The sequence below is a fragment of the Puntigrus tetrazona genome, chromosome 5 (genome assembly GCF_018831695.1).
Source record: "Puntigrus tetrazona isolate hp1 chromosome 5, ASM1883169v1, whole genome shotgun sequence".
Lineage (NCBI taxonomy): Eukaryota > Metazoa > Chordata > Actinopteri > Cypriniformes > Cyprinidae > Puntigrus > Puntigrus tetrazona.
In genome coordinates, this window is record NC_056703.1 from 20921957 (window position 1) to 20947736 (window position 25780).

General features: G+C 36.8%; 2 protein-coding genes across 5 annotated transcripts in view; both read right to left on the reverse strand.

The window, feature by feature from the left end:
- Window positions 1-14141, reverse strand: part of LOC122345723 (regulator of G-protein signaling 3-like) — a 30055-nt gene extending 15914 nt beyond the window's left edge. The window contains exons 1-10 of one of the 3 annotated variants that reach the window (XM_043240142.1): window positions 13996-14141; window positions 12464-12643; window positions 11291-11457; window positions 8321-8371; window positions 8066-8124; window positions 7575-7669; window positions 7195-7263; window positions 6836-6896; window positions 5373-5463; window positions 4211-4275 (exon numbers count right to left, since the gene is read on the reverse strand). In XM_043240142.1, the coding sequence (XP_043096077.1) occupies window positions 4211-4275; window positions 5373-5463; window positions 6836-6896; window positions 7195-7263; window positions 7575-7669; window positions 8066-8124; window positions 8321-8371; window positions 11291-11457; window positions 12464-12643; window positions 13996-14042 (885 nt within the window). In that variant the 5' untranslated portion in view covers window positions 14043-14141. Of the gene's footprint in view, window positions 1-4210; window positions 4279-5372; window positions 5464-6835; window positions 6897-7194; window positions 7264-7574; window positions 7670-8065; window positions 8125-8320; window positions 8372-9219; window positions 9444-11290; window positions 11458-12463; window positions 12644-13995 lie in introns of those variants that run through there. The other 2 variants (XM_043240141.1, XM_043240143.1) reach the window with 2 other exon arrangements.
- Window positions 14142-16934: 2793 nt separating this feature from the next.
- dnm1b (dynamin 1b) overlaps window positions 16935-25780 on the reverse strand; it is a 28034-nt gene continuing 19188 nt past the window's right edge. Inside the window, exons 16-22 of one of the 2 annotated variants that reach the window (XM_043240171.1) lie at window positions 24823-24932; window positions 23435-23546; window positions 23256-23267; window positions 22187-22360; window positions 21815-22056; window positions 20958-21155; window positions 16935-18217 (exon numbers count right to left, since the gene is read on the reverse strand). In XM_043240171.1, the coding sequence (XP_043096106.1) occupies window positions 18157-18217; window positions 20958-21155; window positions 21815-22056; window positions 22187-22360; window positions 23256-23267; window positions 23435-23546; window positions 24823-24932 (909 nt within the window). In that variant the 3' untranslated portion in view covers window positions 16935-18156. Of the gene's footprint in view, window positions 20230-20957; window positions 21156-21814; window positions 22057-22186; window positions 22361-23255; window positions 23268-23434; window positions 23547-24822; window positions 24933-25780 lie in introns of both variants that reach the window. The other variant, XM_043240172.1, reaches the window with a different exon arrangement.

Sequence of the window (25780 nt, forward strand, 5' to 3'; positions counted from 1 at the left end):
TCAAACTCTTTTTACTCTATTAAATAAATGTAGCCTTGATGAGCATTGAAGACGCCTTTAAAAGTGCCACATTTTACGGTTCACCCCTAATAAAAATTATACTCCTAATAAAATAAAATACATTGAATAATTTATAGAATAAAAAATAATTAAATCTATTTAACGGACTGAAATGAAGTGACCTCAGGAACATTCAGGAAGATGGAGCATCCACAGTAGGAGTACAGTGTAAGACCCCACAGTAACAGGGTCAGAGAGTGTGTGTGTGCCAGAAACAAACATCCCCCCTAGAGAGCCACTGTACCCCAGCAGCACGAAGACTGAAATGCCACAGCACCAAAGAGTCAGGGATATTAAAAACTACAAGCTGAGAAATTAGTCAGGGTTGCTGGGTGATCAGGGGGGCTTTTCTTTTTCCCTGGCAAGAAAAGGAAATGACGGGGGGAGAGAACTGCCATGGCACTGACAAACAGCAGAGACAGAATATTTGGACAGTAGAAGTTCAAAATGTCAACAGAACCTGGAGCCAAACTAAATAGGAAATGTTGAAGGGGAGGGGGGCGTCTCACATTTAACATGACATTGACCGCACAACAACAAAGAGCCTTGTTTGGGGAGGGAGAGAGAATAAAAAGAGAAAAAGTGATGACAGCTTTAGGACTTTCACTGCCATTCCTCTTTTCTCCTCTGGGTCGATGTGGTCGCCCTCGTTACAAGCTCCATTAATTGCTGTGATGAAATAATCATCCACATCAAACTGCACTGTTTCCCTTTTTCCACTGCTCCTACTTGCCGTTTAAGTTCAAGTTCAAACATGGACAGTCACCTGTGTGATCAGTAAAGCCAAAAAAACAGCACTACTGAATGAGGACTAGCTCTTGTTATGACAATACTCATTCATTATGCCATAATCCAGTTTAAGAAGATGAGCAGAAAGGTCTTGTTCATCATTAAATGGAGTTTAAAATGTAAGAGGGGGAACAGATGACCTGATTTCAGGAGGTGTTGCCCCAGTTTTCCAACAATTCACAAAGAATGTAAATATGTCCTGCGTTTGGCCTGACTAAGTATCTTCAGTGTTCTAGCTTCCAAGTTTGGGGTTCCGTTTGTGGTTCTCAATAAGGAAAGCTGGGGTTTTTTATCCATGGAACTTGTTTTGTCAATTTATTTGGTTGCAATAACAATAAATCACACATTATATTCTATTCTATAATATAATAGAATACATTTTTCTTCAGAAAGTTGTCAGTTTATTTGGTTGCCATAACAATAAATTGAATACTTTCTTTTCTTTTCAAATATATTTGCTATTATTTGTTCTTTTCAAATATATTTGCTATTATTTATTCTTATCAAATATATTTGCTATTATTATTTATCAATTTTTATATTATGGGTTAAAATTTATATTTAAATGTCTACATTTACAGACACATTTGTAACATAATTCATTTTACGTTCTTTGCATTTGTTTCACTCCATGCAAAACTGAATAAAACAGGCTAAGAAGGCAGTTAAAGCACACCGTCAGTAATGTAACGCACAGACTAAACTATCTGACATTTTCTGTTGTTTTAATAAACTAAACTAAATATCTTACATATTTTGCAACTACTGTAATTCCTATCATTACAAACAAACCTGCACAGGCACCTCCAATGAAATCACAGCCTCCACCCCTTAAATTAAACATTTACTCACCATTTTCATATTGTCCCATCAATCACAGCACACGTATATATAAGCGGCTGCTTACTACGCTCATGTGACTAGTCATCCAGCGTCCCCCCTTGACCCCATCCCCATTTTTATTTCTAATATTTCTGCCATATACTGACTAACTTTCATAATGAAGCCCTCCATCCCTAAGGCGCTGGAGATGCTCCAGTGCTTGAGACTTTCCATTACGCACAGCAATTCTAATCTGGATGCCAGGTTATTCTAAACTCTAAAGGATCAACCTTTATAATGTAAAGGAAAGGTCTGAACATTTTTTGCCAAATCCACTAGCAGTGGAGCAACCTAGGGTTAAGTGCCTTGAATCAATCAGCCCGGATCTTTACACGCTCAGCTACACCTCTGCACTTATTTTCAAGGACTATCCCAAACCGAACACGCCACAACTCTTATACCACTTTCAATAACACTGTAACCGCAGCCAAAAAAAAAAAAAAAAACTACGAAAAAGCAGAGGGACAAACCTGTGGCAAGTTTCGTTCGATGCAGAGCCGACAGAGACCGTGGATCGTATGCATCGCTCACCGCATATACGTCCACCTACATCTACGGCGCTCTCTTCAGTGTCTTAAATAAAAGTAAAGTCACACAGGTGATGCTGTTTCCCTTCACGCTCGCTCTAGTGCGGCTATGCATGCCCACTCATGGGAACTGCTCTGAACAGAAGAATGACAGGAAACCACCTTCCACCCCCCCAGCCAGTGGCCAGGCAGTATGTCTGCTCTCGATAAGCCAACATGTTTCCTGAGTAGCTCTCAACAGTAGTGGCTGAACTCACTCTCTCTGCTCAGTGAGATGGAGCTCACCCCGATAGGCTTGATTTAGTGTAAACACAAACATTCATTATGAGCCAGAGACATTAAAGTACGTTCGCTGTTTGTTTAATGAGAAGCTGGACAAGCATAGGCTGACAGACGCGGAGGCCGTCCAGCCCTTGCACAACACCTCGATTGACGAAAACAGTGTTGAAATTTCCGAAATCCATTATTATAGTCGAGCGGGATCTGTGTAAAACCAACACCGTCTCATTACCGTGATCCATAGTCTGTTTATCTCTTGCATCACCGATGTTCCAGCTAAAACCAGTCATCGGCAATCAGAAATCCCTGGAAAGTCAAGTACGAAATCTGAAAAATGGATTTTCGGGAAGAGAGGAAGGAAATGGAAGAATGATTAGCAGACTATTTGACCGGCCTCCACGTAAAAATGCAGGGAACCAGCAAGAGTGTCAGCGAAGCGGGAATCAAACAGGGATAAATCATAAACACCATGCGGGATTGGGCTTCCTATTGCAGCCACTTTGTTGGCTTTTCCCGTTTCCCAGCTTTGTCTGAGGAGAACAGAGCAGGCGGAGAACAGTCCTGGGAAAAGTTGCTCGCTAAAGTGGATGGGAGGGTTTAATGAGCGACACTGTGTGTGTGTGTGTGTGTGTGTGTGTGTGTGCGCAAAAGCACATCCACACACCTCCTCATATTTCTACTGTCCGTCACGCCACAGAGCCGCTTGTATTCCCAAGCTGATGTAGTCACATCTCTGATGGTTATGATGGCTGAAAACTCTTGACTACATGTAGCATCGTTAGCAGTTATGGTTGTTAGCTTAGCATAAGTCTGCAACAATAGCTTCCAACACCACAGCCAAAGCAATTAACTCCCAATGCGCCAGCTAAAGTGGAAGAATCGCGTCAAGTCATTAATTATCATTAATTAAAAATTAAACTGGAATTAAGCTAAACTGAAATAAAATTTGAATATTAGATTAATAAACTTAAAATAAATAACTAAATAAATAAACTGAAACTAAAGTCCAACAATTACTATAGTTAAAAATAAAACTAGAATATAGGCCTATATAAAACTAATGCTAATAACTAAATAAAAAAACAAATAACTAATGCATTAAAACTAAAATGAAAATATGAAAATAAAGTTTAATACAGAATATTAATGAATATTATAATAGAATTTAAATACTACACAGTATATACAAATTTAAATGGGAAATAATACAGTTTAAAACACATTTTAAGTATTGTCTAAATCTAAAGTCATAAACTGTACGTTCTGAGACACTAATGAATCCTGATAATTTCATTTTAAATTACAAGAAAATTGTAATTTGAATTTGAAGCTACTGAAATTGTAAAAAGAAAAAGGAATTCTTATTCTTAAGCTCAAATATTTATTATTATTTTATCACATTTAAAATTACAAAGAAATATTACATATTTCTATAATTACATAAAATGTAAAAGTTACGTGTCCATAACTCCTACACTGTAAAAAGTAGAATTTATTATTTATCTGATCTAAAAATGTAAAAAAAAAAAAACTTTACCTGGTGTAACATTACATTTATTTATTAATAACATGTATTACTATAAAAAATTAACATTGAAAAAAATAACATTTTAGGTTCCAAATGTTTCACAAAAATAAATATATCAAAGCAAATAAAACGGAATCCAACTTACTGTAAATGACTGCATGTTCTCTGGACTTGTGGTCTCGGGTCCAGCTTCATAGTTGGATGCAGCAGCTTCTGAAAGATACACAAGAGAGTCCCACGAGTCCCAGGCCGACAGATTGCTCTTTGAGTACATCTTAGCCCTGGGTAGAAATCTCTGGACTCCAGCACTCTTATAGAGAGAGGACAGCAGAATCCGGTCGACGCTGTCTGCAGGCTTCAGCTGAAAGTGAGCGTGTCTACACCATGAGAGATGAACTCAACCTGAATCGCTGTGACACAGAGCTGACTGCCCCACAACAGAGAGAGAGAAAGAAATCTACTCCCCTAAAAGCGTCACCCCCACCCCGACAACCCGCGACAGGCTCCCCCACTTTGTTACCATAGAGATTACGCTCCCAGGAAGCAATGTCTTTTTAAACATTCTTCATGGAAACAGCATTCAAGAGGGATACAATACAGCTGGCTCTCTCTATTAAAGTCAGCCCAGTGCCTTGACTCAAGCCCCCTCTCTCTCTCTCTGTTTTCCTACCTCTCTCTCTCTCTCTCTCTCTCCAATCAAACTTAATCTCGGCTGAATTTCAGTGACGGGACACGTGTCATTTCGTCCACACCCCAGGAGCAAATTCATTCATTTTGCGAGCAATAATTAACATGATCTCTTACACACAGCAAACAAAAAAAATGACTGCTCCAAATGTTTTTTTCCCCCGCAAAGGTCATTACGAAGCGGCAGAGGGAGGGAGACAAGATCTCTAAAGTGGATTTAAACTGACTTAGACACATCATGACGCTTCAACCTTTTAATTCTCATCTTATTCCTGCAGCTCCTCACAGAGCACACTGTGTCGGCCCCCTGGCCCCCAGCTCTTTGTTACGGCTCTCCGCAGGGATGCTGTACGTTTCAACACCGAGCCCTCTATATCCCTCCAAGAAGTACAAGGCAATGCTTGTCAATTCAACATAGCATTTGGTGAGAAGTAAAACACTCAAATTCCATTAAGACTCAAGAGAGCTTGTTTGATTTCGGCAATAACGGTTATCCTCTGATCTACCGTTGCCGAGGATAAACTGTCACGTGGAATTTGTCCGTCTTCTCTGCTAAAGGCTATCAGAGAGTGGCTACGGTCCAACTGCGAAAGAGAGAGAGAAACTACATTTAATCTCACCAGCGGTCTGTCTGATGCGACGTGAGGCCACTTTCAGATGTTTGCTCCTGCCCAGCTCCTCTCCAAGGAGATAATACCAACCTCTGATCTCCTGTCAGCAGAAAATGTGAAAAACACAATTAGACACAGAGAGGCATGGGAAGAAGTTGCTCTTTCCTTTTGCTAGGTTTTGCTTGGTTTCAATATCTGTTGACTTGTTAATGCATCCCTCATAGGGAGAGTATTAAAATCAGGCCCTGTGGTCATTGTGAATCCGTGTGTGCGTGTTTGCGTGCGCTTTTGAGGCCTTTGCAGCTGTAAACAGCTGATGCCCATTTCACTCTCCCGCTCAGCCAGATGGCATCATGTTATATAAAACATTCATCGGGCTTGATCTAATTTTTCTCAAAATATCACCCTCCGAGAAAGGATTTACTGTCTTAACACATGAGGATAGCGCTCTTGAATTTGACAACGGGACATAATGTAAAGGAACAAGGATCTCAGATGGGATATTTCGTGTTCGTCTGTGCAGAATAAAGCCACGGTGCCAGCGTGTTTGCAGTGTGCGGCTCTTGGTAATTGTAGGTCATTTTTCAAGCCTCAATGAGCAGTCCCGTCGCCACTTCCCCCACTGTGTAATTAGATGATGGTGTGGAGGAAATGCTTTGACAAGAGGAGAATGAAATTAAGGGAATGTTTCTTTTGATAAATATGAGCTGTTATCTTTCTTAAAGCAAGCTGAGTTGTGTTACAGTGGAAGCTGATCTTAGGTAAATAATGGATGATGTATCCTGGCAGTACATTTATGAAAGTAAAATCTGTTTACTAATATATATAGCCTTTTGCTTTCAGTCACATTTGACAGTGGTGTTCATGCTGCATAATTACTGAACCACTCAAATTCAGCACATGCACATAAATATGTGCTATACATTCTATCATTCAAACGTTTGGGGTCAGGTAAATTTTTCAAAGAAATTAGGGATGCATTCATTTGATCAGGAGTGGCATTTAAGGCATTAATAATGTAAAAATTTTTTAAATATTTTTAAAAAAGTTTGCTGTACTATTTGTGTCTTGTGTCATGAAGGATCTAGATAAAATATATGTTTTCAACACCGATTATAATAATATGTTTTTAAATACCAAATCAGCCTATTATAATAATGTATAAAGGATCATAAAAATGTAGGTTTGCCCTAATAGAAATAAATTAAATTATAAATAATATATATAATTATAAAATTTAATTATTATAAAATACCACGATAATAAATTGATATAAAATATGTTTATGTATGCATGCTTTATTAGTTGTCATTTTTTTTATGAATGTACGGTTGTTGGGGGAGAAAAAAAGCACAAGACAACTGTATTACAATTTCTGTAAATTGTTCTTATGAAAACACAAATACAAAAGATTTTCAAAGCATTGCCGTGTAAAAAGCGCTTTGGGCAAATGCTAACAACAGGATATTTACCTTAGATGAGGTGATGAGGGAGTGGACGCCAAAACTCATACAGCCCAGGAAGTCACTGCGCCTGTGGGCAAAACCAAATGCTCTAAAACACAGGCAGGAATTTTTGAACTCCCGATAAAGTCATGTCACATTCATAACAGTTAACCCCACTTAGATCATGTTCACCATCCAGTGATGCTGCAGACATAAACACAGCCGATAACATATTGATTTTGTACTGAGTGACTGTGGCACTGCCAAGGAGGAAAATAAAACGCATACTAGAACAATTGTATTTACTGTACACTCATTAATAGCCTCTTTCTACAGCTGTATATGTACAAAACGAAAAAAAAAAAAAAAAAAAAAAAAGATCCCACCTGGAAGTTCGACTGCGATTCCACGCGGTTAACAACAGCCTCTTCTTCTGATCGTCTTCATCCACATCTCTGCAACATAAATGCAACATTTCAAAAGATCATCCATCAATGTCCAGCTTTTTTCAAAAACACAATGGCCTTCTCCTCCAAAGACTTCAAAAAGACAGTCTTTTTTTAGCCAACAAAAGAGAGACAGCAGACTCAGCCCTGAAGTCTCTTTCGGAAAGACCGATTGAGATATAGAAGCTGTCAGAACAGAGGTTAAAGAGCACATGATGTTTAACATAAATTATTCAACTATGAGATAACACGGCACTCTTCACTTCCTCTTTTTAAACGCCATCATACAAGTCCGTAAACAAACAATAAGAATAACTCACAACATAAATGTCTCGTTGAAAACGGGACTCTTGCAGTCTAGAACGGTCCTGGTCTTCCATCGCTTGCTGTGGTCAACATCTGGAGCAATACTTATCTGGAATAAATAAACACGTGCTGGTGGTTGCTATTAAGTCCACTTGTTTAACATTGCTAGGGGATATATTCATCATACTCGGAGGGAAAATCAATCAACACTTGAATTTGGAATCGAGCGGACAGCTGCCAACACAACTGATGCTTTCTCATGCCTGAAACCTGCTCAGGCTGACATGAAAACGGGTTCATTTCAAGGGCAGACGTCCACAGAGGATTAAGCGACAAATAATGACAAAAATAATAGCACATCATCACCATCAGCGACCGGGAAAGTTACTGCCGTCTCTCTGCTACGAGAAAAATAGGTTTGAGTTATTTTACGTGGCTCGCGGTCATGGGAACTCACGTGTCGTCTAAATATTGTCTGGTTCAGACCATATGTGCATATGCCCACCTTTACATAGGAGTCGCACGGTTTGTACTCTCTTCCCATGAGTCCTCTGGCCTCCAAAACTGTGAAAAAAACACACGAGAGCATGAGTAATTAAACACTCATTTAATGAATCATGAATGTAAGATTTCCCGTATGAATTAAGTATAACCCGGTCATTAAAATGTTAATTTTAACACGAGAAGCTGTCCTATTTGAAAAACAAATTCATAAAACCCTAAATTATAAAGTACAAAATCTCTTCACAAACATGCTTACTTTGAACATAGAGACATCCGCTGCCTGGAGTAACTGTCAGTTTGAGTTGGCCTGTAGTCATTGGGGGAAAAAAAATAAAAATTATACACAGGGTTCCCACATGCCAAATGAATTTCCATGACTTTACTTTTTTGGTCAATTTAATATCCAGTTAACTAACAAAACTAAAAAGCAACTTAAAAGTTAGTATTTTTTTGGAAACATCTGCACATGTGAATCTGAAAACCTGTCACAGACTCAAAGGTGTAATGAACAGTCCAAATTATGTTCATAACAGATGAGTCCAAAAACCTGACTCAGCAGCTGGTGTTACACTAACATGTGCGTTGACACACATTTATTTCCTGCAGAGCAGCAGCAGAGCCTGGCCATCAGATCGTTATCTGCCACAGGTCTGTGACAAACGCGGTTAAATAAATAAAAGTTCATCTTTTCATCTAGATCAATGGTTCTCAAACTGTGATTGGTGGGCCACTGGAGGTCTGTGAAGAACTTCAAGTAGTCCACAAACTGACTGAATGTTTTAAATAAATAAATAAACAACAAATAATTAAATGGCTGATAAAGTTACTCATAACCATGAAGGATTTTATGACTAATATGAATGTCATACAAGTTATACACTAGCATTCAAAGGTCTGAGACTGCTTTTGCTGAATTTTATTCTTAGGTCCAACTTGTTTTCTAGCTAACGTTTTGCTGATTCCGATTCATTAGCTAAAACTAGCAGGTAGTTAATTTCATTAACAATAATCAGTGCGGAATTATGAACTGGTAAAGATGAGGTTATTTCAAATAGGTTTAAATGAATTGTTTTATTTTTAAACTAGGTGAACGTTTAAAGATTGCGTTGCTATTGAAGCATTATTTGCGAACGCAGTAGCTCTATAATGACTCACCGTGAGTTTGTAAAAGAAAAGATGATCTCTGCCATTGCCTGAAACAGCTCGGTGTCACTTTCTGTGCCTTCTGACAGTCCATGTTATAGTAAAACCACAGCTTGACTGATTTTAAAAATGTCCCAAATCGCACGCATCACACGTGAATTCTCAGAAATGTTGTTAATGAATTCAGATGCGATGCCTCACAGCTATTCAAGAGCTTAACTGCCACTATGCATATGTTGCCACTGGAGGATAAAGGACAGCAGGAGAAAACAAGCATAAATTTCAACCGCCTTGCATTTTGAATAGCTGATAAGACAGGAGGGGTTGTGATTGGTCAGAGAGCAGAACCAGTGAAAGGGGGTGTGTGTGGAGGGGGGGAGGAAAGTCCACCTGCTGTATTCATTATAAACAAAACCTTTGACTGAGATCGCCCTTTGTGCTGATGTGAGATCAGATACATTATTTCTCTTAATATACATAATCGGATCAACGACAACAAAACTTGAAAGCAGCTCACAAGTGCTTGTGATTTCTTTATAGCAAAGAGTTCGTCATGGACTTGAAAAACAGAGAGACGACATGTCATAAATGATCGCATGCAAAAAAAAATTGTATTCATAATAAATCATCATGTGATAAATGATCCAATGCAAAAAAAGTCGCATTCATAATAAATCATTATGCGATACGCATAAATCATTAAAAGGCATAATGCCCTTGTTATAACTCCAGCTATAAAAATACATAGTGCTATTCCTGCCTTTTTTTATGTCAGAAAACCACTTTCTGTGGTATATATTCTGAAAACATATATGACTGTTCTTGGAAAAAAGATATTAAAAGCAGCCTTGAGGAAGTCATATGTTCTTTTGCCCGTTAAAGGACTTTAATCTGCGCAAGTCATTCATTGACAAAACAGGAAATCAAATAGTCACTGCCTCTTTAATTGCAGGATAAAGCCACCCCTCTCCAAAGGTTAGATCTTTGCTCCACTGATCTCACTGATGAACATAAGGAAAATAAGAATAGTGATTTAGAGCTGCTGTATAATCATGCCAACTAACTCCATGATGAATTCGTCATATGGCAGTGAATAGTAGGCAACGCATCCCTCTGCAAGAGCAAAACCATGTTGATTGCATAAAGCATTGTGTTAAGCTCTGTTTCCTGGTCTCCTTTGGGAGAGCCATGGAAAATGTATGCAACTCAGCATCCACGAAGATAAAAATAACAATAAACAGCTTGTGCAGTGCATGCAGGATTTCAGCCATTATCTGCACCGTCTCCCCAACAGTAAAAAAATACATTTCCTTTTGATTCGTGAGATCTTTGTTTCTCTGCGTATGACACATAACTGTCCTGTCATTTTAAGACGACTTTTCTTGATGCACTACCATCAGACATCATTGATAGTGACTGGAGACATGATAGTACTAATAGAGCCAAATCTATACAGTATTATGCAGTATTTATATGTTCAAAATTTAAACAAACAAAAAAGCGCGTGTTGGGACCCAAAATTTTTAATTTTAATTTTCTTTTTTTTGTTTTATTTTTAATAATGATAGCTTTTGATAATTGCAATGCACTTTAGCTGAATAAACTTTACATTTTTAAACTGTGTAGCGTCCGTTTATATGTCTGCATGTATGTATTTATGTACATGCATCTTTTTTGAACAAAAGTATTTTGAACCTTAATCACTCTATTTTTTAAATAATTAGATTATTTATATATTTATTTAATTTTAACCATTGTAATAGTCTTTGGTCTTATAGGATACCCTTCAAACATATTTCAAATATTTTATTAACTGAACTGATTTTAAAGTATGTCGCTAATCTATCATTATCAAGCTAATGTTGATTAAAGCCATTAATTAAAGTCCTAATTTTTTTCAGTCTGAACAGGACTGCCTGAGTCTGAAAGGATGAATGAAGGAGTTAGTGGTTTGGTCTGAGCATTTCAACACTGCCATCTAGTGGCACACGGTGCACAATGTCAATGAATGTTTTTATCATCCGTGCTTCTCCATCAGAATGGAGTTTAATTCTCATGTGAAATCAGACTAACATCCACTCACCTTTTCCTTTGAAACCAGACGGGTGAATTTTCCTCCTCTTTTTGGGTGCAGATTCTGTATTGTTCTTTACTGCAGTTTTGACCACCGAGGCCACTTTAACCTGAGCAGATGAACTTTGTCTGAAAGCTTTGCCCCAGTTCCTCTCGGCAGGTTGTCCGGCACTGAAACTGCAAGTACCACGGGATGAAAGAAAAATGTATGAAAAAAAAAATGTCTTTAACATCAACACTCTGGTCACTCTGGATATAAACATGCAACTAATTTTAAATGAATATAGCTTATACAGAAGATATATTTCTGTATAAATGAACGATCAATAATGTATACTAAATACTATAAATAACAATTTAATAATGCATAAGGAATTTCTGCTTTTCCAATATTACAAAAGCCTAACATTGTACTACTTGTTTTCGGTCTGCACGATTATGACAAAAATATATATTTGTCAATTATTCCCTCGAAATGGTAATTGCAATAATTAATTACAATTATCACAATTTACACTGAATGATGTTTATAGCATTGTTTAAGGAGCTATAAGCCATATTTTTACATGAACATAACCTGAAAACATTAACTTATTAGTTTAATTTATTTATTTTCTATTGTATTAAGCTTCAAACATCAATTATATACTAGATTTGTTCGTTCTTTAAATAAAAAAACAAAACAATTAATTATATTATTATTATTATTATTATGTTATATGAAATGTGCAACTTTGCAAACAGTGAAGTCATAAAGGTTTATGAATTTGTGTTCAGCTTTATGTAAACCCATGTGATAAATCATGACAGAATTTTTTCACAGTGTTATATGTGCAGTTTTTGTCATTTCTATATATTTTTAATACACATAAACATTTACATGGCCATGCACATGTGAAAAATATAGTTAGTTTCCCATTTACGGTATTATTAAATCTATCACACTGTATTTCCATGTATTTTTCTTTCATTAGGGATTCTATTATTCTTATTTGTTTGATATTACTTTGCGACCGATTGATTAATTAATTACTGCTAAGATAAATTATAACACATGCATCATACATTACTCCACTGGTCTGCTGTAACAGTTAATCGGAAGACGGTGGATAATGTTGTGTGGTTTGTTTTGATACGGCCATGCATCTCATTCATGGGCATTTTGTGTGTTTAGGTTCTTTACTTTGCCTGCTGGCTCACGGCCAATGGTCTTTTGTCCCTGACAGATCTGATGTGTGCCACTGAAGATCTCCTCTCTCTGCCGTCTGTGGGCCTGCTTCTGTCTCTACACGGCTTCTTTGTGGACGGCCCCTTGGGGAGGAATGGATCCTGCAGCCGAAGAGATTCCCTGTGAAGTCTTTTCCTATGGGCACAGCCGGAGGTGTTACGTGGTTAGTGCACAGAATTCCGACACGAAGTTATAGACAAGAGAACCCCGCGGGACGCTCTCAAATGATCTTAATTCACTCAAGAAAGCTGATTAACTCTCACAATGAAGAAGCCCTGTCAAGAGTCGCCAGAGCTGAAACGGCATAAACGTGGCACTACTGTGGAACTTGACGTATGAGGCTGACGCGATGTTAATTTGTTAATGACTTAAAAATGTTTCAGAAATGCAGACAGAGAGTGTCAGCGATTAGGTTTAATTAAGGTTTTCTGATCATGCTGAAGGACATCACCTCTGACAGCCCAGCAGGACATCGGCGGTGGGAGGTCAGAGGTCAGCACATGAAACTGCATCTTACCGACTTGAAATTATAGTCGGAAAATATATTGTATTCATCTGTTTCTAATAACTAAATCTAGGCATATTTGCATTTACATTTATTCATTTAGCAGATCCTTTAATCCAAAGCATTCACAATTGAGGAGTACAGCAAGAGTATTCGCAAAGATCGCAAATGCTCACTTTTCGTGCGAACAGAAGTTTGTAGAAGATCTTAAATGATCAAACATGTACATTGGGTGATGTAAATAAGTTATTATTTATTACTGCCAAAAATATTGATTTTTTTATATATATATAAAATTGGTATTTTATTAGAATAGAACAAGACTGGTAGAAATTGCTGTAGGCAGAGATTTAGGACATAAAAACATTACAAAAAACTTTTTGTGGATATGCAAGTATGCATTACTGCATGCAATGTACGACAAAACACATTACATGACATACAGACACGCTATGACTGACTACAAACGTTGGATCACGCCGTGTTTTATGCTACTACTGATATTTCAATGACATGGATATTTTTTTGTGCCACAGCGTTCAGCTTTCCAAACCATGCGCAACTGATCGTTGTGTGTGGTTTCAGTCCACGGAGGTAAAGTTGAACTCTTCCCAGCTTTCTGGTGTAATCATGAACTTGTGTCTCGAGCGCTTCGGTGATCAGAGACGACCCCTTCAGTTTTTCACAAAGGACTGGCTTAAAGAACCATTGTGCTGCTTGAGATTACAAGCCGTTTTACAGCAGCATTTCAAGCCGCAGAATTAAGAAATAAAATAACCCAATCACGACTGCTTCGGTCGCTGCTTAAAAGTAAGGTTAAATCGCAAACTACCGTGACTTTAAACTGGGGCTAACTTATATTACACTGTTTCATATTTATAGGAATCTGTGAACTTGTAGTTAACTGTATTTAGGGGTTTGAGTAGGCGTTTCCAAACGTACCCCCGGACATATCCCACAGCCGAATGTCATTCACGCTTACCTTTCTCTCTTGTCCATATTTTGCGAGTGTTGTCTTCTATAATCCATCTTCTTTGCAAACGCAAATTACCAGCTATCATATGTATTTTTACCAGCTCTGAGTGGGACATTCAAACCGTAGAAACTCCCCCCGTCCTGCTCCGAGAGGAGTGTGTGTGTGTGTGTGTGTGTGTGTGTGTGTGTGTGAGCCGCGGACACGCGCTGATGGATCTCTCCACCAATCCGAGAGCTGCGTTTGATTTTCATAAACGTCTAAAACTCAAGGGGACAGCAAAAGTATTCGCCCCAAGGGAGTAACTGTTCTTTGCACTGTAGTTCGTCCAAAAATATTATTATGTACTTTTTTTTATTTAAACGCGTCTCAAAGCTGGTACTGGTAATTGTTTTAGCTCTTATAAGTGTGTGTTGTTTTCCTTCAGTAACAGACTAGACTATGTTTTTTCAAGTGAGGCGCAGTAGTGTCTTTAACTACCAGTGAAGACGTTAGAGTTGCCAGGTGTCCAGAAAGAATTTAACTTTTTTTCATTCTCCCTCTGGACTGTTAGCCAAGTACACAGTACTGTATATTAATGGCAGTCACAGTAAAGTTTTTTATTCCTTGCAAAACTCTTTTTGTTTAATTTCTAACTTGGAATGTCCATTTTTTTGAATCTTTTCTATCTTTTAATAATTTTATTTACGCTCTGAAGCGCAAAAAGCCTTTCGTATTAGACAATTAAACAGTAAAATGTTTTCAGTTACCTAAAAATGGTCTCATATATTTGGCAACGCTTGGAGACAAGTCATGATATTGCCACTGTCCTTTTGCTGCAATAGTCCTTGTTCAGCTATTAACGGTTCACAATTAAGTAACACCCCAAAAAAGACAAAACAAAAGACAGGCTTGTCGTTAAACAAGGACGTAACGACACATGGGATGCGGTCCATTATAATGTAAAAACACCCATTTGTGTTTGAACATCTTTGACCATCAGCACAACAGTAACTAGTCAGAAAGATCTTGACCTGGAAATGATTTGTTTAAAAGAATACGTTTATTAAAATTTTGGAACTTAGCAATTTTAATAGCAAGATGCTAATCCAAATTTAAAAGGTATAACCGGAAAACAAGTTAATGCATGTACTGAAAAAATATTTTTGTATTGTATGTTTTGCGGTACGTATGCATTTTTTTTATGGTACAGTAGGAGAAACTGTCAAAACTCGAAACAAAAATAATAACAAATTGTGCCGGGCAAGCAAAAACACAATATTCACAAGAATAATAAGCAGCTGTTTTCAATACTCAAATCTTTCTTCAGGGCAAAATTGATATATTACAATTATTTCTAAAAATGGAAAAATATTAAGGTTGTCTTAAATTGTAAAAAAAAAAAAAAAAAAATCTTGCTAACCCCTAACTTTTGCATGGTATGTTTTATTTATTGAGAATGTAATGAGTATTAATAACTGTTAAGCTAACATACACTGTGTTTGACTAACTTGACTGGTATTAATCTATATAATTGCAGTAAATATTAATACATACGGCACACCTCCTCCTTCGTGCTGAAGCAATTTTGCTGTGTTTCTGTTGATGAAACAACTACATTATGTATTCATGACCCGCTTAACATAAACAAAGCCACAATGTGAGTCATAAACAACAGCGTTATACACTTTGGCCCTACGAACATCTGGCTCCAGCAGAGACTGGAGGTGAATGAGAACTACATTACACTGATGTCCAGTAAGGCAGCAGTCTCCTTAATTAGCAATTCATATAGTTAGCTATTCATATCAGTGCAGCTAAGTGCAGATCACTGAGTGCAGTAAAGAATATCGTGAAACAGCCAGAATGGGGATGAAAATAACTAAAACAACTTAAGGAAAACTCCAACTTAGTTTTTTTAGTCACATATTTTTGCTTCCTATTATGCGAGGCATTTTCAAAAGCCATCTGGTCTTTAAAAACATCCAGGAAATCGGTGGTTTACAAAGTTATCTGTAGTCTGCATCTACCGCGCAGAGTATTCATTGGCAATTAGGGAATTCCCACAAACATCTAATTTCCTCAGCTAAAGCCCATGAACTGCCTCTGAACCTCTAAAAGGGTCAGTCGAGCTCAGCAGAAGTCCATTCATAAAGCAGATTCATATCTGCACTGCAACTATTTCAAATAATCCTGAAAACAACGTACTTTAGGTTTTTCACAAGAACATTAAGCAGCTGTTTTCAACGCTGAAATCCACCTTGAGCTCGAAATCGACATATTACAACGATTACTGAAAAGATACAAATATTTAAGCTATCTTAAATTGTGATAATGTTTCACAATATTATTGTTTTTACTTTACTTTTAATTAAAAACAAAAATCTTGCTAACCCCTAACGTTTGAATGGTGTATTTTATTCATTGAGAATTTGATGAGTATTAGTAACTGTTAAGCTAAAGCATTTTTTCATCAATATTTAATGAAAAAAATTAAAGAAAACTTGTGAGTGTATTTGCAGAAGAATTACTAAACTAGTAGTTTACTGAGACTATACTTGCAAGTGTATTAATGCTACAAGTGTTTAATTAGTAAGCTATCAATATACCCATAAACACTGCTCGGTACGTTACTTAAAAAAGTAATTGGTTTTTAGTTACTTCTCACAAATAGTAACTGAGTTACATCATTATAAAATTAACTAACTACCAGGGAAATAACTATTTAAATTTGTCAAATAACATAGATGTCCCCAATATAAATATGTCAAATAAATGAAAAGGACACAAAATATAATAAATTATTATTATAAAACATTGTACACTAAACTACACTATTTAATGTTTCTGTGGGACAATGTGAAAGACACCTATCAAATTCAATATATTATTGTACATATCATAAATATCGGCCAGTTTCCAAGTCTTAAGTAATTTTTTTTAACCACAAATCAAGCCGCACCTCACTGTCATCTTCCACACAAAGACACTTTAATTTCATCACAAAGCATTGGCCAGTTTACGACACCAGACCACAATAAGATACACACGGCAGCAGTAAGATTCACATACACCCGTTCCACTACAAAGTGGAGATCCGGACCCCTCCATGTACAGTATGTATATACACACACATACTAACCATAAACCTGTATTTTACAATCAGTTCATTTTCAATACAATGACTTCATTATTTATACTTAGTAAATGTACATGTCGACACAAGGCAACAGAAGCACAACTCCCAGAGATGCACAACAAATACACATCAACACAGTAACAGAATCTGTTCACCACATAACCAGTCAGAACAGATGCTATATCCATTTAAGCTTGTGTCAGGGTATGAGGGTTTCTTGAACTTATTGATCGACAACATTTAAACCGCAGGCAAACTGATTCACCAACCATTCTCTTTGGTTGGACATTTCCCACTACTGCATCAATAAATAAATAAATTGCACCATCATGAACATAATTCTGAGACTTTTTTCATACCAGACACTTCATTTATATATATATACATATATATATATATATATATATATATATATATATATATATATATATATATATATATATATATATATATATATATATATATATTCTAATATATGTACATTTCAATCAGACATGAATTATTAGTTTGCTAGGTAAAATACAGGAGACATTGTGGCCAAAACAAACACTGTGGGATCAAATAACATTCAGACTTTGAGGAAGAATACATTCACACACAGTACCACATAACAAGTGCAAAAATGGCGACGTTTATTTTGTGTATGCACTATCCCGTATACTTGCGTGCAGACAGGAATGTAAGCTTACACCTTTAGCTCGTGTGACACCTCTATATAGATCAAGTCGACATTGACTAGTGTGTAAACACAAACACCACACAGCATCTTCAGTATAATTAACATTGTAGTGACTTCATAAGTTGACACAAGTCCACGCTGGGCTTATTATTCAGACGCCCGTTGCAATGTGATTAGTGTATATAGTACAGAGAGAGAGAGGGAACGTGCTCTTTTCTTTCAGCCACCTCGTCTGTGTTTGCTGCTGCTGTAACTCTTGGCATTCGGCAATCCCAGGATGCACTTGGTCAGAGGAAAAGGAAAGAGAAAGAGAGGCAGTGGAGAGACAGAAAGAGAGGAGGAGGAGGAGGAGGAGGAGGAAGGACGATTGGCTCTAAGAGTCAAATGAAGGATGTGGATTCTCACTGTGAGAAGGGCTTCCTTTGTTTGGACGGCTAAAAGATAAAAAGAACAACAAATAAAAGCCCCCCAAAAAAGGAAAGAAGCTTGGGAAATGACAGCATGGGTAGTAGGAAGAATGGGTCAAGTGGGTATGACAGCTTGTTTCGTTCTCTTAAATTAATATTAGCGTTTGTGAATGTGATGGTGATGACAAATGTGAATATTATTTATCATTTTTTTCTCTTTTAAAATATATACGATTTTTCAAGCTCTGATTTCTCTAAATTCTGATTCCTTAACAAGTCCATTCACAATTCTTTTAGCCTTTTTTTTTTCCTTGGGTGGAAAGACGTTCAAATTATCCTGACAAATCGTTCAAAATGTACTTTATTTTTAACCACACATCTTACACGCCTTTTTTTAAATTATTTTAAACCAGTTCTGAATATTTTCGCATACATTTGTATGATTTACTATAAATGCTTTTCATGTAAATCAGTCTTATAATGGTGCGATATAACATTCAGACATTAATACGGACCATATTAAATCAATTTGCTAAGAAAGAAAATATGACTGAAGAATTTATATACTATAGTTATAATTTACTATAGAATTTAATGAAGAGGTAGGACAAGCGACATGAAAATGTAAAAGAAAAACATGCAGGTCACTTTTATTCAGGGGTTAAAAACTGGTCAGATGCTGGTTAAGGCTTGGTTGTTGCTAATAAAGGCAAAAATGTATCAGTGTCCCCTAGCGTCCATGTCAATAAAGTAGAAGCAGACAGTGACATAGGCTGGTGCGTGGACAATCCCTGTGAGTTTCATAACTAGTGTTCTTCGTTCCTAAATACAGGATATATGCTGGTAATGGAATACAATGGCACCACATCTACGCTCATGTGAATGTGAACGGTATACAATTATTAGATCAATATATAATATTCCCGTTGTGTCATTTTAGAAGAGCGAAAGCGCTCTTTCAAGTAAACATGTGATACGTATGCGGACTGTGCTTGCGTGCATGCGTGTGATACAGTGGCAGAGGGGTCAGTGGTTTTCCTCTGTCTGCCGGTCGCCAGTGTTAAAGCTCAGCGAGCGAGTCTCTGTAGGATCTGGTGGGGGAGGCTGGCGCTCTCCGACTTCAAAGATGACAACACACAGATTGATGGACGCGGACGTATGAACAGGAGGACAGGCAGACAACAGGGGAAAAGACACAGTTAGGAACAACACAAAAGAATATGAAGACGAAGGCAGTAACAATGAACTCTGAAAGTGAAAATATACCGTACGACACACAAGGTGGATTCGTCAGAGATTCGTGAACTACTAATGTCACATTATTTAACACACATAGGAATGATAAATCCTTATAATTTAGTTACAATGCAACTTGGACTGAAGCTGTTTAATCCGATTTACACGGGCTTGATGTTTCACAAGTAAGCTATATGCGAATTAGCAGAGCATTTGGCATGTTAAGTCTCATACTTTCTGTGAAAAATACCTAAATAAAACTAAATTATAATAGTGAAAATGTGTCAGGAACACACATCACACGACAACATAAACGGCATGTCACATTCCAAGTATTAAGAAAAGTATATATTGCCTAAATGAAATGAAATTATGACTGCTAAATTAAATCTAACAATAAAACAGAATAATTACAAATTACAAAAAATAATAGTATTTTATAGTATACTTAAATACAACTTTTTGTATTTAAGTCAATGACATTAAATAGTAAAAAAAAAGATATTCAATTATTATTTATTGTTTAAAAAACACGTTAACTTAAATACAATTATTGCTAGAAAGTAAATCTATAAAATACATCTAAGACAAGTATCTCTTCCTTATACAATTAAAAGACCGTTTTAAGCATAGTTTAAATTATGAATTGACAGTAATAGATAACCTGGTATAATCATATCTAGTGAATGACAGATGTTAACACATTTAAAGATGGATCCATGCAAGGACGGTGTGATGTCACATACAGACAATATGTCGGACATACCATTTGCGTAACTCCTCATTGGTCACTGATAGAAATTCTGCAACAATAACCGGAATCAATGTGGAAGGGATTTAGTGAGACTGAGTTTGAGGAGAACATGGGTTGACAGAAAAGAGGCAATGGGAGGAAGCATAAATATCTCCGTGGTTTGTCCCTTTAGCTGGTCAGTTTCCCTTATATCTCCCCCCCAAAACACGTATATCATGAGAGAATGATCTCACAAAGCTGATGCACTGATGTTACTACACAGTACATACATGAATTCATGATTTGAAGCAATGTTTGAATGAATATGTAAATGGCAAGAAGATGGGGAGAGAAAAGCAGAGTAGCTGAAAATGTGTGAGTGCAGGTCTCTGAGTTGGAGTGTGTGTAGGAGTGTGTGAGCTGAGAAAAAGCAATGGATTGTGACAGGCGAGAGAAGTAGAAATAGCAGGAAGAGTGTTACTGATCTGTCTTTCTTGTGTTAAAGACCAGGGATCAGGTCAGGGCAGAAGGGCTGTAAAGGGTGTAAATGGAGGGTAGTTTGTAGATCATTGCTCTCAACACCATTGACACTTGTATTACTCCCCACAGTACTCAAAACACATTCTATGCCCCCCTAGGCTGTATTTAATTCATTTAAATATTTCAAAGGCCCCCTTCATTTGCATGTGCATCATCTGAATAATTACACTTGAACGTATATTACTTTAGTTTTAAATATCAGCTAGGAAATTATGTTTAGCACAATTACTGCATGATTAACTTTCCTCTCTGACTCACCTTGGGACACCCGGTGGGGCGCGGTTGGGACGAGAGGGGACCTGGGGCGGGGGGGCGCCGAAGGGGTCAGGAGAGGCTCCAGGTCTGGATGGCACAGGAGGCGCTCCAGCGGAAGGGGGTCCTGGGGCGGTGCGTCCACCTGGACGAGGGGGCCCAGGCGGGGCCCGACGCTGGGGAGTGGGACTAGACATGGGAGATCTGTTAAGAAAATGTAAAAAAAAAATTTGGGTTGGAGAAATCTATCTGTCTTTTTCATATTTTGCCCATCTTTGATTGTCAATGATGCCTAGTAACAAGTTAACGTCATGCCTAATGTCTAGCACCAAGTTAGCTTTAGCGTCATTCTCAATTGTGTTAGGAATGCCTAAAAAAGGTCTCTCATTTCACAAGTATTTTAGTATAAGATTTAAGTTAGTATAAAACTTAAAATGCCTGGATTATGCACTTAACCATTAAAAACGGGATTTAAAACACAACCAAACACACAAATAATATATTAACACTGGGACACTAAAACTTGCTAAAATTAAAATAAAAAATTCCTGATAATTTATTTACCCCCATATCATCCAAGATGTTTGTGTCTTTCTTTCTTCAGTCAAATAGAAAATAAGGTTTTTGAGGAAAACATTTTAGGATTTCAGTCCACTAAAGTCCACTAAATGGAGAAAATCCTGGAAAGTTTTCCTCAAAAAACAACTTTAAAAATAAAATTTATTTTCGCCTGGAGAAAGAACATCTTGGATGATATATGATATATCAGTATACTTTAAAAAATATATTTATTTAAAATTCTTAAGTAATAAATAAGCATAAGCAAAAGCATTGCTGATTTAATAAGATTTTAGACACAGTACCTGCGCCCTGAAGGTCCTCCTTGTACCTGCAGCCAGGAGTCATCCACCGGCGGGGGCATGGCCGTGGTGATGGTGGTGGTGCTGATATCCCCGATGATGTTGAGAGCCTCTTTCAGAGCGTGGTACATGCGCAGCATCTCCTCCCTGTGCTGAGCCTGTTCTTCTGACTCCTCCATCAGAGAGTTCTGGTCTCCGCATGAGTACAAGTTAGCCAGCAACTCAGCGTGGATGAACTCCTTAGTCTATGAGAAGAGGAAGGGGAAAGCTACGAAAAAGTGCCATGCCAGCTGTATTTGCCTGGAATTGTAGGTCTAAGAAACATCCAGTAAGAAACTAGCTTATATGAATCTTATTTGATATTAAACAGTTTACATTATTGATCATGAGATGCATGATGGTCTTGGGCATGAGGTCCCGCACAGTCTTGTTGACAATGGCCATGTAGGAATCCACAAGGTTCCTGATGGTCTCCACCTGCCTCTCAAGCTGAGGATCCATGGAGTGCATAAAGCCATCTGAGCCGTTCTCCTCGCTAGCATCACTCTGCTGTGGACCAGCAATACACACTGATATTCACATATCACCGATACTTACAGTAAAATTAGGTACACATTGAGGAACAATGAGTGGAATAATGAAGCAAAGGAAATCCTATCCTATCACAGGCTTGATCTCCGTCCTCAACAGTCAACCAGTGGTCGAGTTTAAAGGGGTCATATGGTGCGATTTCAAGTTTTCCTTTCACTCTGGAGTGTTACAAGCTGTTAGTGCAACTCCAGCTCTGCAAGGACAACCTGGCGCTTCAGACTCACAACCTTTGAGAAAGTTAAGTTTTCTAATTAAAAGAACCTGCTACTTACTATTCAAATGCGAGTTTTGAGCAGTAACATGTAACATTAGTGCTCGTTGTTTGTCGTTTCTCCGTTCACAAATACAGACATGGTGTTATGTTTTATGAGTCATGATACGCAAAAAAACAGCATAAGTCATTAAAATCAGTATTTATGTCTCCACCGGATACAACAAATGCCCCGTTTGTAATCTGTATTATTATTTTGGTGTCATAGTGCCGGGACACGGCATCACGTTATGGTAACGTGTATTCGGCCAATTACAAAGCACTGGATAGCTGTCCAATCAGAGAGCACCTCGCTTTTTTTGAACTATGAGCCTGTACAAATCGGCTTTTGATTTCAGGAAGGCAGGGCTTAGAGGAAAGACAATAATGTACAATATGTGGAAAATAAGGTTTGTTGAAACTTAAACCACATGAACATATTGCATTACACAAGCTACACAAAATAACATTCTTTTTATCAACATCATATGACCCCATTAAACCATAACTTTGTTAAAATTCAACACACACTGATTCAGAGAGGAATAGGTTTACATATGACTGATTGGTAAGGTAGAAAAATCAGTCAGAGGAAAAACTTACCTTCTCTTTATCCTTCAAATGCAGCAAAGAAAGCACAATAAGTTAGTTAAGTTAGTAAGCTATCAATGTTTGTTAGAATTGCATTGGTGACTGGTTATACACGTGGTAGCTGTTACAGCACAGTAAAAAATTAATAAGTTAATATGACTGAGAGATGATCGTTGGAAGCATTCACGTACAGTGATGCGCTCTGGGTAAACTCCAGCACGTAGGAAGGACGCCTTCCAGCTGTCCACCTCCTCCTGAGTGTCGCAAGCCAACTCAAGCTGCCTGTAGTCTTTATAAACGTTCCTGAGACAATAGTCAAACAACATGCACGAGCAATGAGTCATACTGTGTTTATGAAATAAAAATGACCGGACTATAGTGCCAAGTGACATGTAAATTGCATAAATGTGAACATGGACCACAAAGCAACAGCCAACAATACATTGTATTAGTCAAAATTAAAAAATTTTTATTTTATGCCAAAAATTATTGGCATATAAGGTAAAGATCATGTTCCACGAATGTTCCATATATATATATATATATATATATATATATATATATATATATATATATATATATATATATATATATATATATATATATATATATATATATATATATATATATATATATATATATATATATTATATATGTATATATATAATAATGTAAATATATTAAAACTCAATTCTTGATTAGTAATATGCAGAAATGTAATTTGTACAACTTTAGAGGTGCTTTTCTCTATACTTTTTGCAACCTCAGACTCTATATATTTAAATATAGTATAAATATATAATATAGCTGTATCTCAGCCAAATATTGTCCTATCTTAGCAAATCATAACATCAATGAAAAATTTACCATTATGACTGGTTTTGTGGTACATGGTCACAAATCAGTATTAAATAATCATATAAATCTTTTTTATTATAAATGTTTATTAGATGTGTTCATCTTTATTATACATCCACCTAATCAGCATATCACAGTGATTTCCGAAGTATCATAGGACGGTGTATTATTGAAGCTGAAAATTCAGCTTTGCCATCATAAGAATACATTACATTATAAAATACATTCAAACAGAAAACAACTATTTCAAATCATGTTAACTTAAAATAATTGTAGAGCTCCAGACAGGAAAAATAAATCTTTTTACTGCAGGAATATTGGAATGAATTGAAAATAAATAAATCTGAATAAAAACACAAAAAAACAAGAAAAAAAACCACATAAAAACAAGAAAGTGGCTAAGTGCACACTGAATCCAGATCAGACTGGAAAAGTAACTTTTTTAAAAACTGCATGGTGCAAAAAGTGCAGAGTACATGCATGTTAAACGAATGGAAATGAGCAAGCAGACTTCTCAGCACATTGCTATTGTTTTTAACTCACATGCACTCTGCACCTTTTGCGCACCTTTTATTGCTTTTTTTATCCAGTCTGTATTGGATTCAGTGTGCGGCTAGCCACCATTTTGTTCAGTTAACATTCAGATCAATTATGCATTAAGTACATTAATGTATTTCTTCATATTTGAAAGCTCTCCAGTGAGTAAAATATTTTTTCTAACCTTTGTTCTGTATTAAAGAGAGCAAACACGTGCTTGCTGGACATGAAACTCTTCTCTATGTCTCTGAGCTTCAGGTTGTCCAATGGCAGCATGTACTTCTTCTCTTTCTCCTGTAGAGGGCAATAAGCACAATTAAAAATTGAATAAAGCAAAATAGATCATTAGATCAGGGACTGCCTACTGAAGAGTTGTATTTGCAAAACCTATATTTCCTTTAACCACAAGGCAAAAGCAGAATACAATACTTAAACTGCTAGCCTAGCACTCGATAACTGCATAAATCTGCATGAACACGTTTAGAAATTCAGAGGAATTAAACCACAGTTAGTGCTCACATGTCAGTCCCTTCAGCTATAACGCTAAAGGGTTAACAAGTACTTGCGATGTGAGTATTGATTCCACACGGGAAGTCTGCAGTGGCACACTAAGTATCATGATTTGTGACTCACACACTTAATCGGCAGCACACCAGCTGGAGATGGAAATCCTGCCTAAACTCAACTAAACTCTTCTCTTAAAGATTCAATGATGTGTTTTTCTTATATACCTTGTAAGGTGGAGAGAAAAAGGTTGATTTGTCATACTGATTGATGCTCATCCTTTTTGAAAACGAAAGGGAGAGCAGAGAGATGACACAATGAAGCGTGTAGGAGGAGGAGAGGGAGTAAAGATGAAAACACTTGCATGTTAACAGTGTGAAGAATCCACATATTAGAAGAGTAACCTACTTACAAACCACCAGAGGAATACATTTCAAAATCTGAATATATCAGAATACATATACATACATATATATATATATATATATATATATATATATATATATATATATATATATATATATATATATATATATATACACTTAGAATATTAATTTGCTTTTGGAAGGTAATGAAAGACTAATAAAAGGTAACAACCAAACAATTAATTCATTTTGAAAAATTGTTCCCTTCAATAG